We start from the raw sequence: 20,337 nt of genomic DNA on the forward strand, positions 1-20,337 counted from the left end.
TCAGAGGTGCCTGAACATGTTTCTCAGATTGTTCATCCAGAACCAGTTTATATTGTGTAATACTAGATAGACGTTGGTTTCACATTTTCCAGTTAGTGTGTTTCAGGGCATTAAGTGTCTTATTGTGGGAAGAAGATTTCTATCACATTCGCTCACCTATTTCTTCTCTTCTAGATGGGGGGAATGAGGAGCCACAAGAGAGGAGGCAGCACAGTGTAGACTCCCGCCACGGCCGGGCTTCACAAGGTAAGTTGGGACAGTATACATTTTTGGCTGTATAAGACGATCTAACACTCCCAGTTGCACCCTCTGCTATGAAAAGAATTGTAGAGTCACATAAAAGAAAGAAATGTAACAATTTTTATAAATTTGTCATCAAGAATTCGAACATGTACCTCTATTCTCCCTCTTGTCTTTTGCACTATATCTTCTTTTCTGTATATGACTTGTATCCTGCATTTTTAACCAGTTTTCCCCTCCTGCATGCTTCATTTCTAATTTTCATTTTCCCCCTTAGCTCAGATCGAGACTGGATGAACACTATGACTATTTGTGTGACTCTTCACAAAAAAAGAGAAGAGCAGATCCTTCTCCCCTGTCTCACTGTAGCAGATCCTCAGAAATGGCTGCAGCATAGAGAACAAGCCATAGCTGTACTGAGCAGTGTAGCTGTGAATTCAGCACTGGGGAAAAAAAATGTGCTAGAAAGCAGGAGCACCGTCTCCATTTGCACATCCTCCTTCTCCTCCCATCTCCATAGATTTCTATGGGTAGGATGTAACCTGATTCCTTAGTGAGCTGAAAAGTTTGTCTTGTCTCCCAAGACCTATTTCAGAGTACGGAGAAGAAGTGGCTCATAAGTGGGGAAGAAACCTTTTTCTCTATTATATATCACACAGTTTCTTATATTGCTCTATTGATTTATGTAAGCATTGACATTGTAGTGACAACTTTATAGATATATTGATCTATACAATCAGTTTTATAGCTCCAGCGCATTTACGGAAAACAAAAATTTAGCAAATGTAATAAAAAATATAATACTGTTTTGTGTATGCAGCACCGATGGAGACCTTGTGTGTCTCCATGGTTTAAGACTATAAACAAAGGCTTGGAAAACCAAATAAATGAGCCAGACTATAAGCTGGTATATGTGCAAACTGCAAGATCACGTTCACACTGTGGCCATTTCACAAACAAAACCCAAGAAAAAATGAGCACATACCCTACAGCACGTAAATGGTGATTGTACATGTAAATAACATAGGGTACTTAGTTAATGCTATTTTGATAAAAAAGGAGTAAACGCCATCCCACCGTGACAAGGTGTACCCATCAGGACGGTCCTATCCTGTCTAGTATTAAAACCTTACCATGTGTCGTACGATGTCAATGTGAATAAGGGCAGAGCAGGACAGGGTCCCGACTGAGACGCCCATCCGTGGGAAGCTATACAGATGAAATACTTAGCTCAGAAATTGGAGTCACACCACTGTTTGTACAAAGTACAAGAAATGACAGCAAAACCAAAAAAATGAGCCTGACTATAAGCTGGTATACGTGCAAAGTGTATAAGACCATGTTCACACTGAGGTCATTTCACAGACAAAATCCAAGATAAAAACAAAATGAGCATGTACCCTGCAGCAAGTAAATAGTAATAGTACATGTAAATAACATAGGGAAAGTCTGTCTTCTCTCTCAAGACATATTTCATAGTGGAGAGAAGTGGCTCATAAATGGGGAAAGAGGCATTTTTCTCTAAATATTAGTCTTACATTTTCTCATACTATTGATTTATGTAAGCATTGAAATTGTAGTGACAATTTAATAAATATATCAATATATACAACCATTTTGCATAGCTCCTATGCATTTTCAACAAAAACAAAAAAGGAAGCAAAATTTTATAAAAAATATACTGCTTTGTGTATTCTGCTCCGATGGAGACCTACGTCTCCTTGGTTTTAGACTATAAGCACGGTCTTGTAGTCTGTAACCTGCTGAATGTGTGATGGCAGAAGTACGGGGCTCCTATAGTAGCTGTTTGTGGTTGGAAACTCTAGATATTTCAATGCTTCATTAACACACAGAATCTCTTCTTTTTTTTTTTTTTTTTTGCCTTTTCCTCTATATTTTTTATATGTATGAGTAAACTTGTATACTAATCTTAATTTATAACGTCTGTTTCTTTTGGTAATGAAGCTGCATTTCTTGTCCACCGCACACACATTTTCCATCACATGAGTGCAGTGAGGTTTCCCTTTTAAGAATAGTTCCTGCAAATCCCCTAGTCATGGCCGGGGATGCCCCAATGTATTACCAAGGTTAATAGACACAGTGACTGTGATCATTCAGTGCAATCCGAGACTTTACTCCTCTGTCCTCATCCATCATCCAGGAACTCGCACTAATTGGGTTACCCTTCCCCGAGATATTTCATGCCGCAATACTGAAATCTAATCCCAGCCATGGTCTCTCCAGGAATTTCAAGCCGGCTGACTTTAGGCAGTGTAATATTCATCTCTGCAGACCTGGAGGCTAACATTGTAGGAGCAATCATACATATCAATAGACTTAGACATTTTTTTTCTCTAATCAGTTTTTCCCCACTTTAGAATAAGTTCTAACCACAGAAAATTAGGATTTACCTGCTACAGTTTAGAGGATCGTTTGCATGGATTGATGCCATTAGTCTTTATTACTAGGGTTCTTCCAAACTAGGAGTGGATTAAAATAAGAGAATGGAAGTAGAAGCTTTCCTTTATTAATCTTTTCTATCCGCTCCTTGCTTTGGCTTCAAAATCTGCATCAAAAGCCAGAAGTAAAGCCATATATCTGAGGGCACAGTTAATAAAAAATAGCGTAATAAATGCCCAATTAATTAAAAAGCCCCATCAGTTTAAAAAAAGCACCAAAAACCAGTATCTTCCATGTGCTTTTTGAACAAGGCCAAAATTGCATGTGTGAAAGCACCCAATCCAAGATAAGTTTGCCCGAGGGGATGTAATTTACCACAATTTGACTACCTTTAAAAAGAAAAGAAAGAAAGGAAAAACATTTTTAAATGGAACTTGTCAGGTCCCCTGAGTGTCCCAAACAACTAAGGGTATGTGCCCACATTAAGTATTTGGTGCAGAAATTTGTACATCTCTTGGAAGGAAAAACGCTACATAAAATAGGCGTGTTTTTGCTGTTTTTTACTTGCGTTTTTGGTGCAAATTTTTCCCCACTCATTAGTATGAGTGAAATCTGCGGCAAAAACCCTGAATGAATTGACATGCTGTAGATTTAAAAACTGTAAGCAACGTGTGCATGAGACCAGGATTCTCATTCACTTTGCTAGCATCAGGAATCCCTTCAGATTTTGTGACAAATCTGCTTAGAAAAAAACTCCAACAAATCTGCAAAGTGTGCACAGGCCCCAGTACTGATCTTCTTATTCTGATAGGCTTTTATGTGGCTTACTAACTTTAAAATGTAGTATTTTTTCCCAGCTCGGCACATGCTAATAAGCCAGGACTAGCCCAGTGGAGCATCTCTTCCCCCAAACTAGTCATGCATCAGTTCCTCATCAGATTCTCTAATCATGCCACATTGGGCAGGCGTAATTGACATTTTACATATAATCCCCATTTTGTTAGGACTGCTGAAATCTCTTGTATGCTCGTAACTAGTGTTGAGCGAGTATGTTCTATTAACCCTTTCGCCGAGTATGCTCGGGCCGAGCTCCGAGTATTTATAGCTGCTCGGTGATATGCTTGAATCACTCCCGTGTGCATGATTTGCAACTGTTTGACAGCTTTAATACATGTGAGGAATGTGTAAGAAATAGACATTCCTCCAATGTAATAAAACTGTCAAACAGTTGCAAATCATGCACACGGGAGGGATTCAACCATATCACCGAGCAGCTGTAAATACTCGGAGCTCGGCCCGAGCATACTCGGACAGAACATACTCGCTCAACCCTACTCGTAACGTGTTGGCAGTCCTACCATAACTGGGATTGTAAGGAGGCTGGACTAGTGTGGTGGAAGAGACACCCAGCCGGACTAGTGTGGTGGAAGAGACACCCAGCCGGACTAGTGTGGTGGAAGAGACACCCAGCCGGACTAGTGTGGTGGAAGAGACACCCAGCCAGACTAGTGTGGTGGAAGAGACACCCAGCCGGACTAGTTCTGCCTCATTAGCATGTGCTGAGCCTTGCAATAAAAGTAAGTTTTTAACAGATTGCAGAGTAAGTTGGTTTATAGGTTTAGTTTATAGAATCTATTTGGGAAGTCTGAACTATGAAGCGGTGTCCAACATTCAAAATTCTGACATCTTGTACAGAGTGGAGAAGATCAGTCTCTCTGGAGGACCTGTCCAGTCTTCCATTACTCAGACATCCCACTAATTTCAGTGTGCATCAAGCAATGCTTTAATTTTCCCCATGGTGGCTGCAGGGAAACTAAACACTTACAACCAGATTTTCTCTCCAATGACATTTGATCGCTGGAGGTCCCAAACAAGGAGCCAATTTCTATTCAGTTTACTGTTAAGAAGTCAGGATTGTCCAAAGCGGAGAAGTTCTTTTTCCACCTAAGCACAGGTGATAAATGTCCCCTGTGTGAATGGATTGGCAGTGCGAATGTATGACCACCTTTTCATTCACTGACTACGTGACTGATGAAGATAAGAGCAGTGCACCTCTTGCCGATTCCATTGACCATAAAGTAAAATGTCATCCGTGGTCACAGTTCTCCATTTATCATGATCGGCGGGGGCCTAAGACTATGTTCACACCTGCTTTTTGGAGGCAGAAATTTTACTGCCAAGAGATCAGGTTTTGCTGCTGAAAAAACATCTAGTGTGAACATAGCCTTAGTGGTCATACATTCTACTTATCACCTATCCGGCAGCTCTTCACCATTTATCCACTTGAATGACCCTGTCAATTTCTGACAGCAGCATTTTTTGCAGTCACAAGATCGCAGGTTCAAGTCTCGTTCTGGGAATAAAAATGCCAAAAAATGTAAATACATTTTTTTTTTTATTTATGCTATAGATCTCAGAAAATTGCGACAAAGACTAATCTTTTCATTTACAAAATTCGCATTTTTTAAACATTTCAAATATATAATATATATATATATATATATATATATATATATATATATATATATATATATATATATATATAAAAAATAAAAGCCTTGCTATAACAGCTATATAGATGGGAAAAATTAAGATATTATGGAAGAAGGGGAGGAATAAACGAGAGTGCAAAAAGTGAAGGGGTTAAAGCGAATAGACCAATGGACTTATTGATGCAAGTGATTTGCAAGCTACACAATGTCTATGTAAATGCATCCTTTGTCAGCACAGGTCGTTTGGATAGAAAAGGAGACCATGCAAATTAGGAAACTATAGGAAGACACTCCGCTCCAGACACAGTCCTTTTTCTGTCCTAGGGAGAATGTGTTTTTTTTTTGTTTTTGTTTTTTTTTAATTTGGGATTTTACTATAAAATGTTGCCTCTTTCTTAATAATAAACGGTTTAGAGCAGAAGATGCGGGCTCTCAGAACGCCTTGCTGAGCCATCTGTATAGGACTCCGCTTATTATCTTGTTAGAACTTTTCTCTACTTACAAAAACCGTGTAAAAACTGACAGCTAGAAACTTTGGGAATTCATCTGGAACAGGCGGGCGGACGGCTTGCATAAGTTTCTAATCTACTTCTTGAAATGTATGTCATTACATGCACTTGTGAGTCCCAGCCCGCTGACTTCATGATGGCATCTAGTTCAGGCTGGATGATAATAAACCTTTGATATGTTTCCAGGCCGGCTAATACTGTGTAAGTGCTGTGATGATGTCAGGATGTTCTCTATATGACCGGTGTATAAAATACTGCAGACTGCTGGTGATAAGCTCCGCTATACTGCCACCTAGTGGACAGACAGGCACTTGTCACCTATTCCATACTAGGTTTAGATCCTGTACAGCAGGGCCCAATGAAGATGAGAAAATTGATTCTCTGGAGCCTAGATGGCTTTGGCTGAACAATGCTTTTACCGATCGTTTGGCCAAACACAGGAGCTGACAGGTTGGCCGGCGGCTTAGCTCGGGGAGAGCAATGCGGTCGGCAGTCTGAAATCAACATCTCTTCTGACCATCAGTCGGCTGGCGCCCCATACACATTAGACCGTCGGCCGAGCCCATCGATATCAGTGGGGTAATCTAATGTGTATGGAGCCTTAAGGGGTGGATTACTGATGTGGCCGCTGTACCAGGCTCCTGCGTATCCATTCGCTCATCTTATTCCAAACCTTCTAATTCCTATAGAATCTGAGTTGTATGGCAGGTGCGGAAATAAGGATCAAAGTGTTTGGATTTTAACCTGTCCGCCCCCTCTCTAGATAATCGGTGAGGGAGCTTTCTGGCTGCGGCTCGTTTCCTACCTCCATGGTGATAAGTGCACGTTAATCAGGAGCCGGAGTCCACCATAGATCCCAGATCAACGCATCAATAATTCAGATGATACCAATAATCTATGGAGATGAATTAGTCGTGGTGAAAGTATGCTGGAAATGTCTTCCATATGTCAGGACATTGATCAGACTGGCCTCAGGCAGGAAAAAGCAAAACCTATTGATTGTTTGTGTGATTTGTACCATTCCCCAGATAAATAGTTTACATGGTAGAAAAGCTATCTGCCCGTATGTCCTTTCAGAAGGAAAATGTATCAAATGCTTCTGAATGCGTCTATGGCGGATACCGGTGTATTTATTCAGCGTCTGTGTATTGTGTGTACAGGGTTACTCCCACCGTCATGGGTGGATATTGTCAGGTAGTGATGGAAAAACATGCACTTTACTGCTTATTGAATTTTGCAGCTGTTCTTGAGATATTAACAATCTTCTTTTCTTTTGTTTACAGTTAGTTGCTTAGGAGACCGACCACTGCTCCTGTCTAGCTTGTAAGCACTGAGCTGATTAAGCGGTAACAGCGATTGTGGCCAGGTTCAAAACAGTGTTTACAAGTTCAATAGAAAAGAGCTGGTAGGTGGTCGGTCTCCAAAGCAACAAGCTGCAAACGAGAGAAAAGTATTAATATCTCAAGAATGGCTGAGAGTTGTAGTTTCACAACAGCTGGAGTGTTGAAGGTGGCCGATCCATGTCCTAGTTCTTTATGGACAATACATGACTTGTACAAGCCTGCAGCCATGGTCCCTATGAGCACAACATACATTATAAACCTCAGTATGTGTAGCTTTAGGAGACACTTAAAGGTTGTGTACATCTTTCAACTAATTTTTGAATTAAATCAAAATTAAATTCCTAGAATTGAAAGCTGTCCCCTATGCCAGCAACCAGACCCCCCCCCCCACCCCATTGATCACAAGATTGGGACTCTGTGTCCTGAGACCTGCGCTCTATACAGCCCTATCTTGAATGGAGCAGAGGTGCTCATGTTCATGCTCAACCTCCGCTTCGTTCATTTTGTATGGGTCTGCTCTGTATAGTGGAGCGCTGTACTTTAATTTCCTGTGGTCGTTCCGGATGTGGCCATACAAAAATTGGTATACATTTTTTTTTTGATATTTTATGTTATTTATTTTGTGGTTTGTTTTTCTTTAAATATATTTTTACTAATTGTTTTCCTTTTTTTTGTCTCTTTGGAACTTGAACAATACATTGAATACTCCGATTGCTGTTCTAATGCACTTATTATTGCATTTGACCTGTGAGCTGGAGGCCTGTTAAACAGGAGGCCTGTTAAACCGACCATACACATTAGATGGCCATACACATTGACTTGTCAGTTAAGCTAAGCTCCTGCTATGATTGAACCAGGCACTGCGTCCAATTGTGAGAACACTTTCCTGAATAAAGACGAAAACATGTTATGTCCAGAAGGGGTTAAGCAAATTTCTAATAACATTTCATTTCCAGTTGTCCTCCTTTTGCTGCTGCACCTAGATAGCTGATCTCTCTTGGCTCTGACTCCTTTTTGCTGTTTTCCCTTCTCTCAATGTTTGAGGTAACAGGAAGAGGGAGGAGGTTTTATGTGAAAATTAAACAGGGGGGAAAAATCGAAGTTATTAGGAAGTGCAGCTAATGTAGGCTGTTGATGGGTTAGAAAGTACATGATTCTTCACTACCTATATAAAAGTAAATCACTCCAGGTATGAAGCTGTGCTGATACATGAGAGCTAGTTCTGACATCAGCCACCTGAACACACACACCTCAAATCGTATTCCAGGTGTGAAGCTGTGCTGATACATGAGAGCTAGTTCTGACATCAGCCACCTGAACACACACACCTCAAATCGTATTCCAGGTATGAAGCTGTGCTGATACATGAGAGCTAGTTCTGACATCAGCCACCTGAACACACACACCTCAAATCCAGCATGTATTCCTGGGATGGACATGCTCACAAGAGAAAAGTCTGAAACTGGGAGTATCGAATGTAAAATAAGGGAACAAAGCTTACTGACTGAAATGTAGTCCAACTTTTTTAACTCAACATAACGACTAACCTATGTAAAACAAATAAATTTTTTCCTTGGTAGAGGTGTCTATAGCCTTTGAAAGGGGGTCACCGAATTTGAAAACTACATAATGTATCACTTACTGGGTTGCTTGCTGTTGTTTTAATAAAATCACTGTTTATTATCAGGATATTATCACTAGAGACTAGTAAACCTGCTGCTATGTAGTCTTTCATATTAATGAGCTCCTTATAACCCCACTCCCAGCACTGATTGGTAGCTTTCTGCCTATGCACAGTGTATACAGAAATCTGCCAGTCAGTGATGTGGAGGGGTTATTCAGAGAACTGCTATATCTGCATCAGAAAAAAAGAGTGATTTTATCAAAACAGCAGCAAGCAGCTTAGTAAGTGACACATCGTGGGAATCAGGGTCTCTGCCCCTACATTATGCTTCTCTCAGATGTGGTAGCTAAAGAAACTGGTGACAAATTCCCTTTAAAGTCCATCTGGATATGATCGACCTCATTCCCATATCGTACACACAATACTTTCCTCTAATCTCGCATTGTCACATGCGCACAGACTTGGATATGTGAAGTTCCTCACTGATAGAACTGTCATTTTGCGGCATTGATTTTGCTTTCCCTTTAATACAAGGCTTGTGAATACAATAGTAAAATTGGTAGTAAAGATGGGGTAATAATGGAAGGAGAAGATTAACCAAGCACTTGGCGGAGTTCCCAGACTGCTGCTATAGCAATGACTTGTCTTATCTTCCGCAGAAGAAAGATAAGACTTGTTATTTGTGTACAGTCCTCTGTAGTCTATCCATATGTGAAGCTATTTGCTATCAATAAACCTAAACCCGGGCTATACGTTTAGAAAGAATCCCACCTAGAGGATGTGGAGATGCTGTTGTTGTTGATGCTGTTGTAGCTGTAAATATATTTGCTGTGTGTTTAGTGCAAACAGGATTGTTGCTTATTTAGCAGGTGGTCCTATTAAAACCGGGAGATTTTATTCTTACTGGAACAGATGGTGGTATATCTGTCTAATAAAAGGAGCCATGAATCATTTTTATGTTGTCTATAGTTTTACCATATTGTTATATTTGCCGTGTTTTTATATCGTCCATAGTTGTCAAGCTCTTTAGGACACAGTAGTTCGCAGTTTACAACAGTTTTTGGAGTAAACTAAATTCCAAAATGTAGCAAAACATTGGAAATCTTGGAACTTTCCAAGGTTTGCATCATGCGTGACAAAAGTTGGAAAAATGCAGACGGAGTACTAGGATGGTAAATGGCAACAACTAGTACACAGATTGAAAGACCATTCAATTCATACCGCCCGAACCACAGGCAATGTGAGTCACACACCGGCTCTGCGATTACATATCGGGATGTTTTACTCTGAATCTGCCTTTTTCCGAGAACACACAGTTTAAAAATTCGGCCAGGGACTATAGGGAGACTAGTCTGATGTGGTCCCTGGCCGCCTTCTCTTCGCCCTACAGATGATTGACAGGTTTCCCCTATGTGTGTACATTGGGACCTGTCAACCAACTGAAGTATGGTGGGGAGAATGGCTCATGTCTCAGCAGTCTGAAAAATCATTGACGTGTGAAGGGCCCCATAGACTATTACAGGTACTAGTGCTATCTGTGTAAACCACGAATAGCACTCGTACGCGAAAATCGAATGAATGAGGCGGAAAATGGCACCAAATTTATTAAGGGGTACGCGCCTTTTAATAAAATTAGTGCAGTTCACTCTGATGATCCTTTTCTTTGCTTTTGAGGAGTTGTCCTGTTGCCTGACCTGAGTCAGCCATGTACATCACTCAGATGTTTCAACCCTATAGACTTTGAATGGTGGTGGAAGTGCTCATGCTTGACCCCTGCTCGGTGGGAACTCCTTTCCACCATGGGCATACAGGGAGACTTATGCTCAATCTCGCCAAATGCCATTGTCTACACGAGTCTGCCAGGTGACAATTCTACTACTCAACTGGAACTGGATTGTTTTTTTAGACAAGCTGCCCAAAGCCAAATAGCTGAGTTTTCAGTCTTTGGCCTGCTTGCTGTAATGTGTACAGCCATCAGGTGGCAGCATCACAAACAGCGCCTCACCCTGCAGAGCAAGTAGGTGAAAATGTACCCCCATAATCGATAAAGAATTAAAACCTGACATAGTTAATCCGTTACAAAAATGGAAATCTTTATTAATCACCGCAAACAAACAAATATATTAAAAATATGCCCCTTAAAAATATGGGGGTACTGGGCAGTGTGGTACTGAAAATATGGCACATGTTTGGTATTTACTGTATAGGAATGACTAATTAAATTGCGATAGTCACAGTTCCATATGACTTTATAACCTGGCAAACTTGATGTGTAATCCATTGTATACTCTGCATTTACATATAATAGTGACTATTGGTAGTTATATGTAACTGATTGTATTTTTCTTATATATATAATTGTGCTGTTATACTACCATCCTTGTACCGCACTGCCCTTTAGAAAGGGTTTTTAAGGGGCATATTTTTAATATATTTGTTTGTTTGCTGTGATTAATAAAGATTTCTGTTTTTGTAACGGATTAACTATGTCAGGTTATAATTCTTTATCTATTATGGGGGTACATAAAAGGCTTTGAACTAGATTTGGGTACTCCCTTTGAATTGCTAAATTGATCTGTTTATCCAAATTGTGTTCTTAACAAGTAGGTGAAAATGACTGAGGTGATGGTTGCCGTTTTGGGGTACCGTAGCTATTACTATATTTGGAGTCACTGAAGCTTTTCCACTGATTTTGGAACAGGGGAGTAGTAAGGGGCGAGTGCAAGCTGCATTCTATCTGGACTTTGGGATGCCGGGGTTGCCGCTGGCTGGCTGGGCACTCTGCCGCTGGCTGGCTGGGCACTCTGCCGCTGGCTGGCTGGCTGGGCACTCTGCCGCTGGCTGGCTGGCTGGGCACTCTGCCGCTGGCTGGCTGGGCACTCTGCCGCTGGCTGGCTGGCTGGGCACTCTGCCGCTGGCTGGCTGGCTGGGCACTCTGCGGCTGGCTGGGCACTCTGCCGCTGGCTGGGGACGCCACTGCTGCTGCTGGCTGGTTGCACTGCGAATACTTATATATTTATGCTAAAACATGTCCTATCTAACCAACATACTGTAGATTTTCTTTTTTTACAGGTGTATGTTTGGGATGTAATCATGAACTTCTTTTTTCAGGCCGCTTTTGGTAGGATCTGAGTTTTAGCCCTGATGTCTCTGGCCTGTGGTTTTCTTATGCTGTGTATTGTATTCTGCATGTTACCGGAGTACTTGAAATGTTAGGGAATCTTTCATTAATTACTGCTTGTATCCAACAGGTGGCTCCTTTTCTGAAAACGACTGTGCGTTTGAGCCGGACTACTCCATCACCCCCCTACCTGTGACAGAGGGCATGCAACATATACGTATAATGGAGGGCATGTCCCGCTCGCTACCCTCCTCTCCCCTCCTTACCCACCAAGCCATCAGTGTGCGGCTGCAACCTGTCAAGAAACTAACTGGTAAGACCGCTAAAGAGGAACCCAAGTACCAGTATAATCACTGCTTTTCGGAGTTTGGCATTGGATCTTTGTCATTATTTCTTTTTTTTTTTATCAGTTTAGCACCATGTTCCCCTATAGTATTTGGACTAAGGTGTCAATCATCATGGTAACGTTCTGTTCGGTAATACATTGGGAGGTTTGGTTCTCCCTGATGGTAAAGGGCTATAGATTGTGTTGGCGCTATGTAAAGATGATTCATATGGCAATGCTAATATCGCCCTTATGTGACTTTCATATTATGTTATGGGGAGAAAATCTAGTTGCTTCAAGCTTTCGTGTTGCAGAAAAATCCATAGTCGCTGTGTCTGAAATGGAAAAAAAAGTGACTTTGCAATCCCATATGTCACTGTATTCCCATGGCGTGCCCTGTATCCTGGCAATACTTATTGCAGCGCAAGCATAAACGGGTAGAACGCTGCGGTTCTCATGTGACCTGTATCGGCTCCTGAATGCTGCGCGGTATTTTTTGAGGATCTCTTCAATTTGTTTGGTTTTGTAAGGTGCTTCACTAGAGAATAACATAATATTCTGTCCCAAACCCTTCAGATGCGCCTGTGTGCCTATATTGTGTTATCTCCACTCTTTTCTATAACTGAATGATGTATATAATATATATGAGGTGTGAGAGACCATTATGATTCATTGTATGGCTCACTGGCTCCTCTCCCTGTGCGCATGAATAATGGAAGAGCGCCGTTATAATACAGGTAATTATTATATAACATCCATCGAGACGTCAAGATTAAAGGGAGGCTGTCGTCCCCAAAATACTAATTAAACCAATTATATAAGGGACTTAGCCCCTATAAAAATCAAATGTGTTGTATAGAGCTTAACTGTTTAATTGCCAAAAAAACAAAAATTGTATTAAATGGGGGTGGGGGGCTTCGGTGCACCCTTGTAGTGGCCAGGGGATTAGTGCCTGTATGTCCGACAGAAGCCCCCTCCTGCCCTTCCTCGCTGATTACACGTGACCACAAGTTATGGACAAAAAGTTGGACAGAAGGGAGAAATCCAGTATAGGGCACTTTTGATGTATTTTTTTTTATTTTTTAGATTAAATGTCATTTGTAGTAATCAAACTACTTTTCCTAAAGGCCCCCCATAGATATTAGACTATTGTCGGCCAAGCCCGCTGATATCAATGGGTTCACACGATGATCTAATGTGTATGGGGCGCCGGCTGACCGATGGTCGGGAGAGATGCTGATCGCGCCGGATCGATTTTGGACTGACAATTGCATTGTTCTCCCAGAGAAAAGTCAACATCTAACATGTCAGTCAGAGACTTTCTCATAGAGAACACGAGCGCTGCGCAGAGTTAGTGCATGGGAGTGTCAGATGAGATGGCTGCCGGCCCAATGATCGGCCCATGCATTGTTTTGCCCATGGGCATCTAACGATTATGGCTGGCTTAAGTATATTGAAACAATATAAACCATTTCAATGGAGTGATGCTCATTCTGGAAAAATAATTATTTTTTTTTTCTAATCCCTGAAAACTCCTCTAATACCACACGAGACTGTCATGTCAGGGACTATAGTCTTCTAGTTATAGTTTTATTTTTAGTGGCTGCACGCAGACTGGTTATAAATCAGTAGAACAAAAAAAATGTCTGCTTCCCATGCTCGCACACAGGTGCACTGTTACTGTGGAGCAGCCGTCCCTGTCCCCGCAGTCCTGCACGCCGTCCTGCACGCCGTCCCTGTCCCCGCAGTCCTGCACGCCGTCCCTGTCCCCGCAGTCCTGCACGCCGTCCCTGTCCCCGCAGTCCTGCACGCCGTCCCTGTCCCCGCAGTCCTGCACGCCGTCCCTGTCCCCGCAGTCCTGCACGCCTTCCCTGTCCCCGCAGTCCTGCACGCTGTCCTTGGCTAGGTGGTGCTGTTTGACACCTGATTATTTTCCTTGCTGCTGTATAAGTACATCTGTATATTCTTCACAAGCAGAAAACTGCTTTAACCCTGACTAGCGCTGGTGTTTATAGAGCATCTGCCGCGGCGGTACGTTTCTTTATGCCGTCACCTTAAGAGGCTTAAAGACTTGCTTATTGAGTTAACTGGTTTGATTGTGTAATGAGGCTCTGCAGGTCTGACTCACCCAGCGTTATACACCTCCCACAGGGGCCACTACGCCATAAATTTAGCTTTAGGGATCGATGCGGACTCTGCAACCTGCATCTATCCCAGTAAGGCACTGTGTTATATAAGTGCCGGGTGCTGCTACCAGACGGTGTTAAATTCTTAATATGGTACAGACGCCTGTGTATCATGTGGATTAGCGGCAGTGATTTCGTAGACAAGCTGTGTAGCCTAGTCCCTAACATGTGTACAGGTAACACATAAGGACTTCATAAGACATAAGGTTATAAGAAATACATAAACAAATGCAGCTTAGTCCATACGAGCTCACGCTTCGAACTCCACGCTTTTTTACAAATGCGCGCATGCATCAGAATTGCACACACTGATACTTTGGTGATATATATGGTTTTGTTTGACCGTGGTCAAAGTCCATTTATTCTGATGTAGGTGACCTAAAGCAACTTGTTGCCGTATTGTTGAGTGTCACAATGAATGACCAAAATGGCTATGTTCACGAAGCCACTGTGTGCTCTGACACTATTTGCAGATGTATCCGCCTATTTGAGGCAGGCTCCAAGATGTGGTCGACTGGATATTGGTGCCTGACCCATATAGGTGTATAATTCTAAAAATTATGTCTGACAGAGCATATAGTGGCTCTGTCTGCATCATTACAGTCAAGGGCCCCGTCAACACATACACCCAATCCCATTTTCTCGGGCTTCAAAAATAAGCCCCGAGAGAGACACTCGTCATTGGGTAAAATGCAATAGAAACATAGAATGTTAGCGTTGGAAGGGACCTCCGGAGTCATTGTGTCCAACCCCCTGCTCAATGCAGGATTCGCTACCATCTCAGACAGATGTCTGTCCAGCCTCTGTTTGAAGACGTCCATTGAAGGAGAACTCACCACCTCTCGTGGTATCCTGTTCCACTCATTGATCACCCTCACTGTCAAAAAGTTTTTTCTAATCTGTATCTTCTCCCATTCAGTTTCATCCCATTGCTTCTAGTCTTTCTTTGTGAGAATAAAGCTGATCCCTCTACAGTGTGACAGCCCTTCAGATATTTGCAGACAGCTATTAAGTCTCCTCTTAGCCTTCTCTTTTGCAAGCTAAACATTCCCAAATCCTGTAACCGTTCCTCATAGGACATAGTTTGCAGTACGCTCACCATCCTGGTCGCTCTTCTCTGAACTTGCTCCAGTTTTTCAATGTCTTTTTTAAAATGTGGTGCCCAGAACTGGACGCAGTATTCCAGATGGGTGACTGAAATAGCCGTATATCAATTAAAAAGTAACTTTTATTAAATTATTTACCTTTGCATTTCTCCTGTCCATTAAGCATCTCTTATTATATTTGACACTGACCTTCATGCTCATCTATTATTGAGGTGATGTTGGTTTTGTATGGTCATTGCTATGTATCATCAGGTGTTTTTTGTTGAGTGACCATTGACTCTTGTTAGCAGGACTACTCTAGTGAATAAATACCTTCCTGTACATACGTGAATTGTGTGTATTTTTGACGACCATTAACACATGAGAGGTCATTTGAACACTTGATGTCTTTAAATTGGGTGTGACTTTGGAGAAAGGGAGTGTATGAGTGGATCACTCTTCCATTGTATTCATGTTAGTCTATAAACACTTGCACTTTGATTTTATAAATAATTTAATAAAAGTTACTTTTTAATTGATACACTGCTATTTCAGTTATCAGATACTGTATCATTACTAACAAGCCCAATTAGCTATATTGTAGTATTCCAGATGGGCCTGACCAAGGAGGAGTAGAGGGGGATAATTACTTCACGTGATCTAGACTCTGTGCTTCTGTTAATGCATCCCAGAATTGTATTTGCCTTTTTTGCTGCTGCATCACACTGTTGACTCATGTTCAGTCTGTGATCTATTAGTATATCCAAGTCTTCTTCACATGTGCTATTGCTTAGCCCTATTCCTCCATTTCTGTATATATGCTTTTTTCATTTTTCCTGCCCAGATGTAGGACTTTGCATTTCTTCCTGTTAAAACCATTCTGTTAGTTGCTGCCCACAGTTCCAGTTTGTTTAGATCTTACCTTTTTGAATCCTCTCTCTCTTCTCTAGTATTAGCTATCGCTCCTAGCTTTGTGTCAATGTGAACATAGCTCAACTGAATGGGCCCTAAACCTTTGCTACATCTGTACCTAATGCTATCATGACACCAATGCATCGTCTTGATAACTTGTCACATCAGGTCATCTCGCTTAAGAAGATTAAGATAACTAAACATTGCACAAACCATTAACCAATGTCAAGTTAAGTGTCAAATCACACTTTTGTTGGGACCAGTGTTATGTTATTTGAGTCAATGTAAACTTTGTTAGACCTTTTTGTCATTGGGATAAGTTTAACTTGCCCCAAAATGTATGCCGTCACCCAATGCTGGTCACTTTACATGATTGATTCCTTAACACACCATAGGAGTGGTGAAGTTTATAAGCCGCTGCCATATGGCTCTGCCTGTGGTTTATCTGCTATAGGAACAAGTGGTGGGGCATTTTAGAATCAAACATGCCTGATCCTTTTTTCATCCCACAATATTTACTGGGATCTATTGATCAATGATTGTAACTCACCAAGGTACGTGGATGCAGACAACTGTAATCTAATGGTGAGCTAAAGTAAAGCTGCATTTACACGGCAAGATAATTGTGAACGAGCCTGGTTAAAAATGCTCATTTCACAATGATCTTGAAATGTAAACAGGCTGCTGATCACTTGATGACCGAACATTTTTCAACGGTATTTTGCACATGTAAAGCGCCATGGAATAAATGGCGCCATAATAAAAATTGTAAGAAATTATCGTTTTGTGTAATGAAAACTCGTACTGCCAAGAACTATGGCAGCCTGTGCGCACTGAGCGTACTGTTACAGATAACTCTGTACACATTGTTTACTTTGGTCTGCCTGTGTACACAGGCATCTAAACGACCACCGATTTGGTAAAAGTTTACTGATTGGCAGTCATATTGTGCCGCCGTTCGGTCTGTGTAAATGGACCCTGAGGTCCGGTTTACATAAGATGATAAACTGCCGAAAGCGATGATCTTTTGGGCAAATCATAAGACAATTTCATCTGACAAACGAGCATTTGATGTGTTTAAATAATAATAATAATCTTTATTTTTATATAGCGCCAACATATTCCGCAGCGCTTTACATACATTATCATGGCTGTCCCCATTGGGGTTCACAATCTAAATTCCCAAGCAGTATGTCTGTGGAGTTTGGGAGGAAACCGGAGAACCTGGAGGAAACCCACGCAAACACGGGGAGAACATACAAACTCCTTGCAGATGTTGTCCTTGGTGGGATTTGAACCCAGGACCCCAGCGCTGCAAAGGTACAGTGCTAACCACTGAGCCACCGTGCTGCCTGTATAACGATTATCATTATACAGGCATTTCTGGGAACGCTCATTCACGATAATCTTGTATTGTATTTGGAAAGTAAAGGGGACGTCCGAGACTTTTACGTTGATGGCCCATCCTTGGGTTAGGCCATCAATATCTGATCAGTGAAGTTGCAACACCCAGAACCCCTGCCAATCAGCTGTTCCTATCACCAGCCGGAAGTGATCAGTTGTTGAGCTGCACAGTACAGCGTGGTCAACGATTTAGTGGCCGCAACCTGGTACTGCACATCCGTCCCCTATTCAAATCAATAGAGACAGATATAATGTATTCAACCGCGGCCATTATACTGTTGATTGAGTTGGGCGGCTGTGCAACTGAGCACTTCTGACCAGTATTGGAACAGCTGATTGGCAGGGGTGCCGGGTGTCACACCTTCAACAATCACATATTGATGGCCTATTCTTAGGATAGATTATCAGTCTAAAAGTATTGGACAACCCCTGTAAGAGAATTCATTTTTAAATGGGGGAGACAATATTGGGTCACTGGTAGAGGCAGGACTAATGAGGGAGAAGGTTCTCATTTGGATCTATTTCTGGACTTGACCAAAGAAATTCTCCATGAAGTGCACTGAATCTGCACAGTGTACGACCGAGTCAGACCTAAATGTTTTCTGCTCTTATTTGCCACATCTGACTTTATTATAAGTAGTAGGAAACCTGCCTCTGTATGAAGTAGTGGTCTCCATCAGGAGTAGTGGGTCATTTGCTGTGGTGCCTGGTGTCCATGACCCCAGAAGTCTAAATTTACGCTACACTTGCAGTGTTTGACAAAGGGAATTGCTGTCCTTTGTCAGCTGGCGCACATGGTTTACTTCACCAACACCTAAACTCGGTGAGATGTCTCCTCAATCTCTTACCACTGCTCAGTCTGTTTCTTCATGTCCAAAGTCCATTAAAAGATATTTCACTGTCTTAATGTTACATGAAAGCTGGCCAAAGACATCAGCCGGAAGTAGGTTGATGGTCGACCAACCGTTGTATCAATGATTGTGTAGTGAACCATCCTTACACTGATGCACATTTTAGTCCACGCGGACCATTACAGCCATATTTTCCATACGTATTCAATAACACTGGGCACAGACAAGTGACGATAAGACAATCTTAGAACACTGCGACAGTCTGTCATCAGCCGGCTAAAATGGTGAATTGTTATTCAGTTTTTCTTGACGAGCGATTGAAGTCGTTTGCTTTGATCATCTTCCAGCTGTACAGCGGATGGCTGTCGGGTGAAACCACATTTGGAGAAAGCGTTCTCTCCCGAGATGCATGATTGACTTGACTCAGTGTGCATCTGTTCTCTATGGGGACAGAGGAGTAAAGACTCTCTTAGACAAGCTGTTTGTAAGAACTCTCGTTCCCAATTATCCGCTTGTGTAAACTTGCCGGCAATTACCCTACGAACAAGCATTTTATTAGCAGCACATGGCTCATTTAGTTTGCCCAAAAGATCACTGTTCTCTGCAGCACATTGTCATGTGCAAACAAGACCTGCGCTGCCGAGAATAGTGGCAGCCTATGTTCACTGAGCGATCTGATATAATAGTAATCTGTAATTACAGAGAGTTCTGTGCACATCTGAAGTACAATTGGCCCGTGTAGATCATAGAATCATAGAATCATAGAATGGTAGAGTTGGAAGGGACCTCCTGGGTCATCTGGTCCAACCCCCTGCTCAAAGCAGGATTCACTAGATCATCTCAGACAGATGTCTGTCCAGCCTCTGTTTGAAGACGTCCATTGAAGGGGAACTCACCACCTCTCGTGGCAGCCTGTTCCAATCATTAATCACCCTAACTGTCAAAAAGTTTTTTCTAATATCTAATCTGTGTCTCCTCCCATTTAGTTTCATCCCATTGCTTCTAGTCTTTCCTTGTGCAAATGAGAATAAAGATGATCCTTCTACAATGTGACAGCCCTTGACATATTTGTAGACAGCTATTAAGTCTCCTCTCAGTCTTCTTTTTTGCAAGCTAAACATTCCCAAATCCTGCAACCGTTCCTCATAGGACATGGTTTGCAGACCAGTCACCATTCTGGTCGCTCTTCTCTGAACTTGCTCCAGTTTGTCTATGTCTTTTTTAAAATGTGGTGCCCAAAACTGTACACAGTATTCCAGATGAGGTCTGACCAAAGAGGAGTAAAGACCGATAATGACTTCACGTGATCTAGACTGTATGCTTCTGTTAATACATCCCAGAATTGTATTTGCCTTTTTTGCTGCTGCATCACACTGTTGACTCATGTTCAGTCTATGATCTATTAGTATACCTAAGTCTTTTTCACATGTACTGTTGCTTAGCTCTATTCCTCCCATTCTGTATCTGCTTTTTTCATTTTTATTGCCCAGATGTAGTACTTTGCATTTTTCCCTGTTAAAAACCATTCTGTTGGTTGCTGCCCACTGCTCCAGTTTATTTAGGTCTTTTTGAATCCTCTCTCTCTCTTCTCTAGTATTAGCTATCCCTCCTAGCTTTGTGTCATCAGCAAATTTAATCAGTTTACCCTCAATTCCTTCATCTAAATCATTGATAAAGATGTTGAACAATACAGGTCCCAGGACGGAGCCCTGTGGTACCCCACTTGAGACATTCATCCAGCTGGATGTGAAGCCATTTACAACCACCCTTTGAGTCCGATCACTAAGCCAGTTATGAATCCACCTAACAGTTGCCTGGTCCATTGCATACTTGGTCATTTTTTCA

At 41.8% G+C, this 20,337-nt stretch overlaps 1 protein-coding gene across 8 annotated transcripts in view; it reads left to right on the forward strand.

The window, feature by feature from the left end:
- TANC2 (tetratricopeptide repeat, ankyrin repeat and coiled-coil containing 2) overlaps window positions 1–20,337 on the forward strand; it is a 483,567-nt gene that overhangs the window by 315,552 nt on the left and 147,678 nt on the right. For all 8 annotated transcript variants that reach the window (XM_073683149.1, XM_073683148.1, XM_073683153.1 and 5 more), the window contains 2 exons: window positions 175–246; window positions 11,860–12,042. In XM_073683149.1, the coding sequence (XP_073539250.1) occupies window positions 175–246; window positions 11,860–12,042 (255 nt within the window). The remainder of the gene's footprint in view (window positions 1–174; window positions 247–11,859; window positions 12,043–20,337) is intronic.

The sequence above is a fragment of the Phyllobates terribilis genome, unplaced genomic scaffold (genome assembly GCF_046119375.1).
Source record: "Phyllobates terribilis strain yellow unplaced genomic scaffold, ASM4611937v1 Scaffold_5__5_contigs__length_657084704, whole genome shotgun sequence".
NCBI classification, from domain to species: Eukaryota; Metazoa; Chordata; class Amphibia; order Anura; family Dendrobatidae; genus Phyllobates; species Phyllobates terribilis.